The sequence below is a fragment of the Pollicipes pollicipes genome, unplaced genomic scaffold (assembly GCF_011947565.3).
Source record: "Pollicipes pollicipes isolate AB1234 unplaced genomic scaffold, Ppol_2.1 Scaffold_6052;HRSCAF=7182_pilon_pilon_pilon, whole genome shotgun sequence".
NCBI classification, from domain to species: Eukaryota; Metazoa; Arthropoda; class Thecostraca; order Pollicipedomorpha; family Pollicipedidae; genus Pollicipes; species Pollicipes pollicipes.
In genome coordinates, this window is record NW_023596805.1 from 10,320,903 (window position 1) to 10,332,992 (window position 12,090).

At 52.7% G+C, this 12,090-nt stretch overlaps 1 protein-coding gene across 1 annotated transcript in view; it reads left to right on the forward strand.

The window, feature by feature from the left end:
- LOC119104539 (innexin inx2) overlaps nucleotides 1-8,722 on the forward strand; it is a gene marked incomplete at its 5' end in the record, with an annotated part of 11,480 nt that extends 2,758 nt beyond the window's left edge. Inside the window, 5 exon segments of the mRNA XM_037228255.1 lie at nucleotides 2,442-2,621; nucleotides 2,942-3,202; nucleotides 3,801-3,958; nucleotides 5,651-5,785; nucleotides 7,646-8,722. Coding sequence (XP_037084150.1) covers nucleotides 2,442-2,621; nucleotides 2,942-3,202; nucleotides 3,801-3,958; nucleotides 5,651-5,785; nucleotides 7,646-7,760 — 849 coding nt within the window. The 3' untranslated portion in view covers nucleotides 7,761-8,722.
- Between the last annotated feature and the right edge of the window lie 3,368 nt (nucleotides 8,723-12,090).

Consider the following 12,090-nt stretch of genomic DNA (forward strand, 5'->3'; position numbering starts at 1 on the left):
TTCTCTGGCCTTCACTTAGCTGTCGCATGTCAGAGACACCATGAAGTTGCACAAAAGTGCATGAATCTATATTTGAGATGAGTATAAGATAGCTAAGGTTACTTTCTCCATTTCTGAACTGTCTTCATTTTACATAAAGAATTATTTTGGGAAACCCGTGCATGGGGTTCCCATGAACTTGTGTCAAGGCCCGAACGCACCCGTGCAGGGACATCTGCAATGCCCCTACCGTAGTCACTCGCACGAACAGTCAGCTCCAGGGCAGAAAATTACCTCTGGTATTGCTTTGCATGCGGCACGTGGTGCTGTGGTTGAAAGCAACACGACGGTCGGGAGAAACACGACGAATTGGAGAAAAGACGGCGCATTTTGGTGGACAGCAGTATATTAACGTTAATGGGGCGTTTGTAACAGCGTGTTGTGACTGGAAACGGCCGAACGAGGAGGCGTGCCTCATACAAATGTACCGTTCCCTTGACCCAATATCATATGGACACCACGCTAATGAACTCAGAAGCTGCATATGCCGATAACTGTTCAAGTAGTGCTAGCCAGCAAACATAGCCCGGTGGAGAAAGCCCGTTGCTCCTAAGTATTGGCCCCATTATCCTTTATATTATCCTTATTGGCCCCATTATCCTTTATCATATCCTTTTGCGTAACAAGCCGCATGAAGGAAAACTTATAGCCTCAGGGACTGATTGCCGTTGAGGGGATGATGGGCTGATGAAGACCTTCGCTTATCCCCAATCTATGACACAGAACGAGTATCCAATTGTTAATCTTCTGGGACGAAGAAAAAGCGGCATCCCCAAATGCGACTTTGCAGCCCAGACTGGCTGACAGACAGATGGTTACCGTGTGATGGAATACGCGGTGTGATGGACAGATGGTTACCGTGTTATAGAATGTGATGGAATGTTATAGGAAAACCCCGTGATGGGGACAACAAGGTCTGATTCCGACTGACATCCCATGGTTAAATGGATGTCGTTCTGTGCACTACCACGGGTACTATGCATCATCACCACATCGTATGACGCGCATTGCATCCCAGCCAACGTTGCACACAGATAAGATAGCTTATCCTCTCCTTGGGAGTACAGCGACAGCCTTATCAGTCTGACCTGGCGACGAAGATGGTGGTTGCGTTCGCGTAGAGGACAAGGATTCCAGTTTCAGAAAGCGTTAAGGCGATAATCAATAGACATTGGATCTTTATCGTGTCTTCGATTTGGCGACCCTGGAGGAAGCCAGTTTAAAGTTTCTGTTCTACTGAAGCGCGCGAGGGAATATGGTAGATGAAAAGCAATGCACGTTTCTATACTGCCGCTATCTTGGTCCTGCCGTCTTGAGAAGTAGACTTCAACGAAGAGCAGTGAGCGCAATGGGTGTAATGGGCGCAATGGAGCGCAGTAACGCGGTCTGACTTTCTTTAAACATTGGGTGACTTGTACACCCTGATCACAAATGGGCTTTAGTGGGTAACATCGTGTTTTCACGTGATGTCGACAGCGTGTACCCAGGATTTAGTTCTGGGACGCCTGGGCAGATGATAAATTGATTTTTTCATAGAGACGTGCTCTAGCATCTTGAGGGAGAGGCCTTGGACATGTTTGATCACGCGGTAGCTGTTCGGCACAGACCGGTTTGAAGACTACGTGGCTTCTCTACACTTTGTGGAGTCTGATCACACTACTCTATCCTAAGGGCTGCAAAGCACCCCTTTCACACTGGAACCTTTCGTTGCGGCTGTGGTAGAGGACGTCTGGTCATGATGCAGCCTTCCGCTCCCGCTGGTCTCGGGAACATATCACATCATAGCTCAGTAATAGCTAGGCCTGAGGACATCTCAATACGATGTGGCCCTCTCCTGGGACTGGGATAAAAGACGTCCCATCGCGTCGTAACTCTACGTTGCAAGTGGGCTGGAAGACTCTCATCACGCTGTAACATTTCGTTGCAGGTGGACTGAACAATGTCTCATCACACTGTTCCCTTCTTTTCCAGCTGTGCTGGAAGACGCGTTATCCTACTGTCACCTTTTATTGCAGCTGGGGGTTTCCTCTGCTTCTCCCATTGCTTCTAACCAACTTCCGTTGTGACTGGGCTGAAGGACGCCTCATCGCACTAAAACCTTCCGTTGCGGCATGGCTGGAAGACCCTCATCACGCTGGAACATTCTGTTTTGGGTTGACCGGAAGTTGTCTTGTCGCGTTGCAACTGTCGGCCAAGTCTTGCCAGTCTGTAATCCTTCCGTTACAAGTGGGCCGGAAAATGTCTGATGGCACTGTTGCCTTCCGTTACAGTTGAGGTGGAAGGCTTCTGATGTCATGGTTACCTTCGGTTACAGCTGGGCTGGAAGGCTTCTGATGTCATTGTTGCCTTCGGTCACAGCTGTGCTGGAAGGATTCTGATGGCATTGTTACCTTCGGTTACAGCTGGGCTGGAAGGCAGCTCAGAGGCGGCGTGTGGTTCCGACCTACGGTCAGGAGGAGAAGCGCTACCACAACTATTACATGTGGGTACCGTATATGTTGTTCCTGCAGTCGGTCAGCTTCTACCTGCCCCACTGGCTGTGGAAGGTGATGCAGACAGACAAGGTTCGCGGCATTCTGCAGGTGAGCATCGGGGCACCGGAAGGAGGGAGGTGAGATAGTGCGCTGCTTCCCAGCCTATGATGGTGAGACATGAGCGAACTAACGGAGCGCGTGCTTGTTGCACGTGCTGTTCAGCAATAGCAAGCCAAATGAAACGATGAAAAAGCCGACCAGTGAGCGAGTAAAAACACACCATTTCGCGGTGTTCACATACATACCTATATATATATATATATATATATATATATATATATATATATATATTGTTATCTGATCCCGCCTTCACTCACTCCGCCTGGGGTCACCCTCGCCGCCTCACCCCCGTCGCTTGGCCTCGGCAGGGGCTCAATTACGTGGTGGTGGACGAGGAGCAGCGCCGAATCAAAGAGGTGCTCATGGTCAACTACCTGGTCTTCCACTGGGGCTCGCACACCGCCTGGGCATGCAAGTACGTGCTCTGCGAGTCTCTGAACCTGCTGAACGTGGTGCTACAGCTGCTGGTGACGGACAGCTTCCTCAGCGGCCAGTTCATGTCGTACGGTCCGCGGGTGGTGCGGTACCTCCGGCGCGGTGCCGAAGATGACATAGACCCGATGGACCAGGTGAGCAGCCGACCACTCCGGCGGGTCTACACTACAGCCGACCACTCCGGCGGGGCCCACACTACAGCCGACCACTCCGGCGGGCCCACACTACAGCCGGCCACTCCGGCGGGGCCCACACTACAGCCGACCACTCCGGCGAGGACCACACTACAGCCGGTCATTCAGGCAGGGTCCACACTACAGCCGGCCACTCCGGCGGGGCCCACAATACAGCCGACCACTCCGGCGGGGCCCACACTACAGCCGGCCACTCCGGCGGGGCCCACACTACAGCCAGCCACTCCGGCGGAGGCCCACACTGGGAGTGCTGGTGGCTGAGCGCCACTGCTCGGCTCCACAGGTCGGGGTTTGGTGCGGTTTGGCACATGTTAGCTGTGGATGGTCATCGTCAAGCGATCTTGTAAATTGTCACATTGCTTCGATTCAGAAGTGTCCGGGCTGCTGGGGGTCTCTCGGGCTTATGGCTGCTATTTACGCACTAATCGCACAAAGTTGCTTGCCTTGGCGCACAGAAGAATTTAGCTTGAGTACATTTCGTATGCCCAGTGCTAATAAGACGTCAGGGTTGTTGAGCGTTTGCCTCGCCTTTCGACAGATGTTCCCCCGTCTGACCAAGTGCACATTCTATCGATACGGGGCTGGAGGAAGTCTGGAGCGATACGACGCCCTGTGCGTGCTCAGCATCAACGTCGTCAACGACAAGATCTACCTCACCGTCTGGTTCTGGTACATCGTCCTCCTCGTACTGGGCAGGTGAGTTTCACGTGTCACCCTCCTCCGGGGGGGGGGGGGGAGGGAGGCAGCTGATGGCCCCACTGACGACGTCAGCTAGCTGCACTTCCGCAGCGATGTGGCCGGTAGCAAGATAATTTATCCAGCGTCTCCGCTGCAAGGAGCTTAACAGAGCATAACGCTTCGGCATGCCGAACCCGATGCAAGCTGGTACCATGCGGGTCGTTGGTTATTGAGGCATGGAGGCTCCCCGGCCGGCGAGCCGGCGGATCGCCGATAAAAAGGCTGATCAAATAGGATGATCGTAAAGGAGCGCCGGTATCGCTTCGCACAGGGTTGATTTTAAACGCGTTGTTTTAGCCTGACATGATGACACCCACGCCTGTTAGCTAATTCTCATTCGCCACCGCACTGCACACACTGTCTCACGGCGTGGTTCGCCCGCCAGACCCTTCCCCCTCCCCCTCCCCCTCCAGACAGTTCCCCTCAGTGCAGACAAAGCCGCCCTCGAGCCGTGAACACCTGTATCTGGCTACACTGGCGCCGTCTGGTGGCGGCGGACGGCGACTCGCGGCGTGGCCGCGGCGCGCCGATCTCGGCGAACGCCGTTCGCACGCGTTCCGGGAAAGGGCTGTACAGGTGGCGGGCGGATGGCTTCTAACGGGTTCTCCGCAGAGAACATTGCGTAACTCTAGGGTGTCACGTGCATTGCACGTAAAACAATGGTTGGCGGTTTTCCGTGTATTTCAAGGAGTGGCCTGGGCGTAGGCCGTCCCCTGCCATCCAGTTTTGCTTCGCTTATGACGCGTTGATTAGAGCATTGCCGTCCCGACTCGGTTTGCGGTGTAGGTAGGCAGCGAATACGTCATGCTCTCATAGCGCAGAATGGGCATGTCATGCTCACTTGCCATCCCACGCTTGCCTTCTTTGCGTGCGTTTTGTTTCGGCAAGCCGGAGGTATATACTTGAGTTAACTAACTCAGCAATTATTCTCGAGCCGTCACAGCGGGCTTGCAATGTATAACAAACACGATGCGGGATAATTCACAGAGAGCCAACAGATAGCTCCAGCAGCTTGAATCATTAGACAAATGTGAAGAAACGCCGATAAGCCTGACCACTGAACATAGCTTGCAAACTATGTGGTGACATGTGTACACACTGCTACATCAGGTGACTCGGTGAATCCTGCGAAGACGTATGGCTTCTCACTGACCTGTTGTCACCGTGCCATCCAGTCGCTGCGATGTCGCTCGGTGACCCTGTGTCACTGAATGACTCGTAAGGCTTCTACATGGCCTGTTATCCCAATTTTCTGGATTTGTACGGACTGTTGACTTTTGTATTCTGATAACAAGAATGACTTCAACCTGACCTGCTTTTTGCGCTCTTTGTGTGCGGTATGGGTTGCACAGCCTCTCTCTTAAGTAGTGTTATGTCTTTCCTTGACCTGTTCTTCCCCGGTCCGCTGCTGCTGTACCAACTAAGACCTCGGCTCGTCTGGCAGACTGAATGACATTTCCGTGATCTGTTCTCTGTCTATGTTTCAACTGTCACATCGACTGGCTACCCTGTGCCACGAATGCTTGTGTGATCTTTACACGATCTGTTTAAACGTCTTGTCCGGTCTCCTGCTGCAACGGTAGCTGATAAATCCCTGTTCCGATGCCCCGTATGGCCTGTATAACCTTTCGGTGACCTGTTCTCCGCCAGCCTGCTGCTGCTGTACAGGCTGGTCACCCTGTGCTCGCCAAAGCTGCGCTTCCGGCTCCTGCAGGCTCGCGGCAGCAAGTATGGCGCCGATCCGGCGATCGATGACGTCACCAGGCAGTGTAGCTACGGTGACTGGTGAGCGCGACTGACTAATTTGCTAGCCTTGTTAGGTGAGGAATTGACGTTATCACTTAATATTAGATATTGCTATCAATATTTGTTCGTAATCTAACTATTGTAATACAAATATTTATATCGCTAATTAAAATAAATATAAACAATAATAGCCAATCGGCTTGTCACTCCTGTTTCCCGAAAATATATTTTTAGTAGTCAACTAACGGCCATCTCCCTGCACGAGGTGCTGTCGCGAATTTGGTTTCTTGCCTTCCGAGGCGTTTTGACTTTGCGGGTATTCCTGAGGAGCTGCTGTCGCCTGGCATATCTGGCGGTTTCTCGTCCCTTCCCTCCTCTGCCTTTTGCGGCAGTTATCTTTAAACAAAACTGAAACTACCTATTCGACATGTAAAAAATAATAGCAGCGCCATGCCCCGTCCTCTGTGATCGTCACCAATGCGCGTCTTGCTCGTACACAACTGCTCATGCTTCCGTTTCGGGCGGAATGTGCCTGAAACTGACCAGCTCAGTACCGTGTTCACTTGGTCCGATCCCAATTACGATATGTGCATGGACGTAACCAGGCCGCAAACGCCGCTAGGTTAATTTTTTATACTTTTCACTATGATACTAACACAAGAGCGGACCAGTCTGCCCCAAAACCTACTGGAGTCCCAAAAGTGGCTACGCTCATGCTCACGTGTCCTCGTCAGCCTCACTGACCTGTCAAACACCTAACGGCACTAGACCGGGTCGGTTCGTCAGTTCGTCTCTCACCTGAGTTCCATGGGGTCCACCTGAGGGGTCCACCTGAGGTCCATGGTATCCGAGGGCGTGCCAACGTCGGGTACGTGCAGCCCTACTTTCAGTGTGTTTTCATCCCCCACGTCAACTCCGGTGTTTATCTTTTTTGACGGCTGTGGTTCAAACCGACGCGCAACTTGGCAGCTTCTCTTGGAAATGGGTTTGACATGCTATATCAAGATTTGAGCTTCCTTCGCCATTCAGGTTCGCAGTCTGTCCCGCGCTGGGGGTCTTAGGGGTCATAGCACTGTTTGTGAGTTTACCTTGGCTTTTCCCAAGCGTTCATGAATCCAGGCCACCGCGACCCATGACGCGGTCCGACTCGTGCTAGGGGTCCGAGTGCCGGTGTTGGGTGCATTGCCAACGTAGCCCTCTCGTGCCAAGGCTGAGGAGGAATCCCGTCCCGGCAATAGGCGTACCCAGGCAGCGTGTGGACCAACGACGGGGTCACGCCGCGGGGTCAGAGAGCGCTGGCGGCTGGTGTACCTGCCAGATGGTCCGTCCCCTACGGAGGGTGCCGGGAGTACTGGTGGTACGGGTACCTGTAACATGGTCCAGCACACGCTGAGAGACCCAGGAGAAATTGAGACATGGATACCTGTAACATGGTCCAGCACACGCTGAGAGTCCCAGGAGAAATTGTGACATGGATATCTGTAACATGGTCCAGCCCACGCTGAGAGTCGGAGGAGAAATTGTGACATGGATACCTGTAACATGGTCCAGCCCACGCTGAGAGTCCCAGGAACAATTGTGACATGGATACCTGTAACATGGTCCAACACACGCTGCGGGTCTGGACGGTTGATTACTGGTGACGGTCGCACCGAGCACATAATTTGCTCTGCGCTGGGCTCTCGCAGCTCAGAGCACCGGCGACAGCGCGTGGCCCATGACGTGGCCGGTCCCGTATTGACTGTCTTGGCGAGCAAGGTGCTGGTGACAGGTATGCCCACGACGCGACTCAAGTGTCCTTTATACCAGGCAGATCTGATCTGCCTACAGTACAACTGCAAATGGCCAGCCCATTGCGCGTCCAGTGCTCGTGTGAACGCCACACCGTCTTTGTCGCAGGTATCTGCTCAGGACGCTGAGCAGGAACATGAGCGCTCCCGTGTTCTCCAGCGTCATCAAACAGCTGGCCCTGCAGCTGCCGCGTAACAGGACGTCCAACGAAGTCAAAGTATGACATCATCTGCCGCGCCCGGACAAAGGCGTGACGTCACAGGAAACGCTTCCGCAGCTGTTTGTCGCCGGGGGAGTTATCGGCAGAATGGAGGTGAAGTCGAGTGATTCAGTGGTTTGCCGGGCATCGCGAGGGTGGACTCACAAGCGTCGTAGATAATGTCTACGAAGGGTGACGACATAGCGTCGCTCATGGGTAGCTCTACGGTGCTGGAGAAAAAGCGAGGTGATGACGTCATAAGGTGGCGGAGGAGCTCATTGGAAGTTGAGCGTGCTGAACCACAGTTCTCTGGAATCACGTGATTTGCATGTCACGCCGGACTGTGCCACCGTACTGCCTTATACGAAGGCCAATATTCCGTGGTATTATCGTGTCTCTATACGCCTTGTGTGTACTTAACATTTATCAGGAGCTGGGCCAGCAGCCACACCGACCGGCTTCGTATCGAAGCTGCGGTCGCCCGTGCCTTACTGCTGCAGCCTTGGCAGAGCACGTTTCGCGTGGAACGGCGATATTGAGCTCTGCATCTTTCCTTTGGACGTTTCCAAATGCGTTACGATGTGCGGTCCAACTTTGGCCCAAAGCAAGTTTCGTGATAGTGATATTTATTTAACGTTTTTCTAAGTGTATGACGTCGCACACAGACAGGTTTGTTTGTTCTATCTCTTGTGTGACCAGAGGTCTTCCATTTACTATAATTTACCATTCACTACAGAGGTCTTCCACCTCACCACAAGGGAGCAAAAGAACGCGTTCGAAAACCTGCCACGATGTCTTTTATCGTGAATGCACGCCGTTATTTTCGTAATGCGCTGCGCACAAGTGTATTCTGATGCATAGCGGTGTCCCTGCAGACGTGGATAGCGCAATGGACGCATTTCTTCGGGTAAATGTCCGCATTGCGACTTATCGTCGCGCTTCCGGGCGTGTCCAGGGTGGAGGCAATATTTCCGTAATAAACTATCCGTTGAGACAATGTGACTTTTGACATTCTTTCATCGGATCCGTTGTAATTGCGGATCACTGCAGTAGTATTAACTTGAATCAATGCAATCAGGTTCAATCCGGCTTGAGAGAAAGCCCATGAAGCCATTTAAGTGGTTTGCTGGGGTAAGCCATGTTACGTGAGCTGCGCGAACCAAAGGGAGGGTGTCTAAACAGCCACGAAACCGCGCGTCTAAACAGCCAAGAAACCGCGAGTCCAAGCCGCCACGAAACCGCACGTACAAACATCCACGAAAAACCTTCAGTGCAATGTACTTGTCCTAACTGGCTTTCCGACCTTGTACTTGTTCTGGGCGACTTTCCAACAATGCCATTGTCCTGAGTGACTTTCCGACAATGCATTTGTCCTGAGTGACTTTCCGACAATGTACTCGTCCTGAGTGACTTTCCGACAATATATCTGTCCCGAGTGGGCTTCCGACAATGTACTTATCCCGAGTGGCTTTCCGACAACGCACTTGCCCTGAGTGACTTTCCGACAATATATTTGTCCTGAGTGACTTTCCGACAATGCATTTGTCCTGAGTGACCTTCCGACAATGTACTCGTCCTGAGTGGCCTCCCGACAATATATTTGTCCTGAGTGGCTTTCTGGCAATGTACTTATCCCGGGTGGCTTTCCGACAACGGACTTGTCCCGAGTGACTTTCCGACAATGTAACTTGTCCTCAGTGGCTTTCCAACGCACGAAGCTTCTACTCCCGTCAACGTCGGGGCACTGCAGCGGATGCTCTCTTTCCTCAGTGACGTCACCACTAGCTTGTGAGGAGCCCGCGGCGGCGCTCTCAGCCGCTGCCGACATCTCAGGCGCCCCGCCCCCGCCACCGGGCCTCGGCAGAAGCCGAGGCACGGGACGGTGCCAGCTCTCGCCCAAGGGCTGCAGTTCGAGTACGCGTGATACCCGTGAGACCCTCATATCGCGAGGGTCTTTGATCATCGAGACCATCAGTAGGTGCTCCGATATCGAGACCGACCCACTGCTCCGGGGGGCACCGTGGCACAGACTGCAGAGGACACGTGCGCCGCTAGTGGCGCACGCGCCGCGACGTGTCCCAGTTGCAAAAAAACTGACACAGCCTCGGTCAAGGCCAACTGCCTCGTGCCGCGCCCGTCAGCGAGGCCACCTGCTCGTCTGTAAGTGTCTTTTTCATTGGCTGACGCTGACGTCACGATTTTCGGTGACGTCTCGGAGGACCCAGACACCGCGGTCAGCTGTCAGAGTCCGAGCGCCGCCTACCGGCCAGCTGTCGACTCTGCTGGCCCACTGTGCGCTGCAATCAACTTCGGCTTTTTGCGGGGCGAGTCAGACACGACCTCCGGTGTCAGCTGATAGCCTGCTGTTCACAGCAGTAGGTGATGGCCCCGTTTGATTGTTCGCAAGCGTCATCGAGCCAGTTGGCGTGGGCATGGTTGATGGTTTTCAGGCAACGGCGTCGTTTGTTGACGTACCTCAGCATACAAGTTCACTTTTTTCTTGGATGTAATTCACGAAACACCGTGGTGTAATGAATAGGCGCCTGTGATGCATCGTACTTACTGGGTCTGAAGCGTTTTGTTTTGTGCCCACTACCCAAACTTTGCCATTAACGATTATGCATTTGAGCCTTCGCTTATGAGCCTTTTCCATGCTAGAGCCTTTTCCATCCTCTGGGCCTTTCGCACGTTATAAGCCTTGAAAACCCTGGTCCGACGTCGAGAATGCGCTCCTTTAGATGGGAATTGACTTTCTCTTAGCTGAGGACGACGATGAAACCAAAGCCGGTCACCGATCACTTATCAAACGATCACCGATCACCGGTGACCAAATCACCGATCACCGATCACACATCATCAAACAAGCACCGATCACCGATCACCGGTCACTGATCATAGAACTATCACCGATCATCAAACTATCACTTATCACCGATCACTTATCATCAAACAATCGCCGATCACATATCATCGCACTATCAACGATCATCGAAGCATCACTAATCCCCAAACACATTTGATAAAGAATACTGACCACCGATCATCGCACTATCACCGATCATCAATCTATCAACAATCACCAATCATCAACCTATCACCGATCACCGATCAATTATTAACAAGCAATCACCGATGACCGATATGACCGATCATCGAACCATCAACGGTGGGAACACGATTGGAGGGTTGGAACACGTGATCGATATCCACGTCATTTTGCAGATCTGCTGAGATACGTTAGCCTTTAGTACGATAAGAAGAACCCGCCCATCTAAAGCACATTGCCGTCCGACGTGACCTCGGGTCGCCCTGACGTGACCCCGCATCGGATCTATGTGATCTCAGGGCGCCCCGGCGTGACCCCGCATCGGACCGGTGTGACCTCGGGGCGCTCTGGTGTGACCCCGCATCGGACCGATGTGACCCCTGGTCGCTCTGGCTGGCCTCGGGCTGGCCCTGTGTGACTTCGGGTTGGACCGGCGTGGCCTGGGCAGCTCTTGCGCGACCCCACATCGGACCGGTGTGACCTCGGGGAGGCTTTTCGTGTTGATCAAATTGAAGAGTTGGGCTTGGCACCTGTTAGCTGACCGAATCTTGTCGCATAACCCCTCATCTGATCTTACCTGACCAACGGTCATACCCTACTGCTCTGTGAATCTACTCTACCCCGCCGTAATATCCTACTATTCTTCTTCTCTATGTTCATACCCGACTAATCTGTGAATCTACCTACTGTGTGAATCCATATACATATAGAGGTGCCACTTTTATGCACTCAGAACCGCAATATGCTAAATAAAACATACGAAAAGTGGTCCATCTGACCCGTAAGAGTTGACAACGGTCCTTCGCAGATTCCGCTGTCGCCATAACGACGGTGGTCGTGACAACTGCAGTTGTCGCGGACTTGGGTGTACACTCTGGGGCTACCAAGAAAGGAAGAAATGTTGTGCTGTTGCAGAGCGTTGATAGCGTAATTTGGATTCGAATACAATTAAAACATATATTCTTATTATATTTTGATGGTGCTCCAGTGACACTACCCAGTGCCATTATTAGACCAAATGGTCCTGAGATTTCACCACCGTATGCTTCTCGAAATGTCCCCGGAAGGTGGGACGCTTCCTTTGCCCTCCACCCTGTCTCGTCCTGTTTCATAACGCGGGCTGCTTTGAGGGGGGGGGGGGGGGGTCGGTGCGACTCCCTTTCTGGCGTTTCCAGATAAACGAAGATAGAGCATAGCAGAAAACACCACTGAGTTGGTCTCAACGAAATCGCGTGACTGAAGCAGCTTTGTATGGTGTTCGGTCAATACTTGTCCTCATTACGTCAGGTCAAACGTTAAATCTTACCG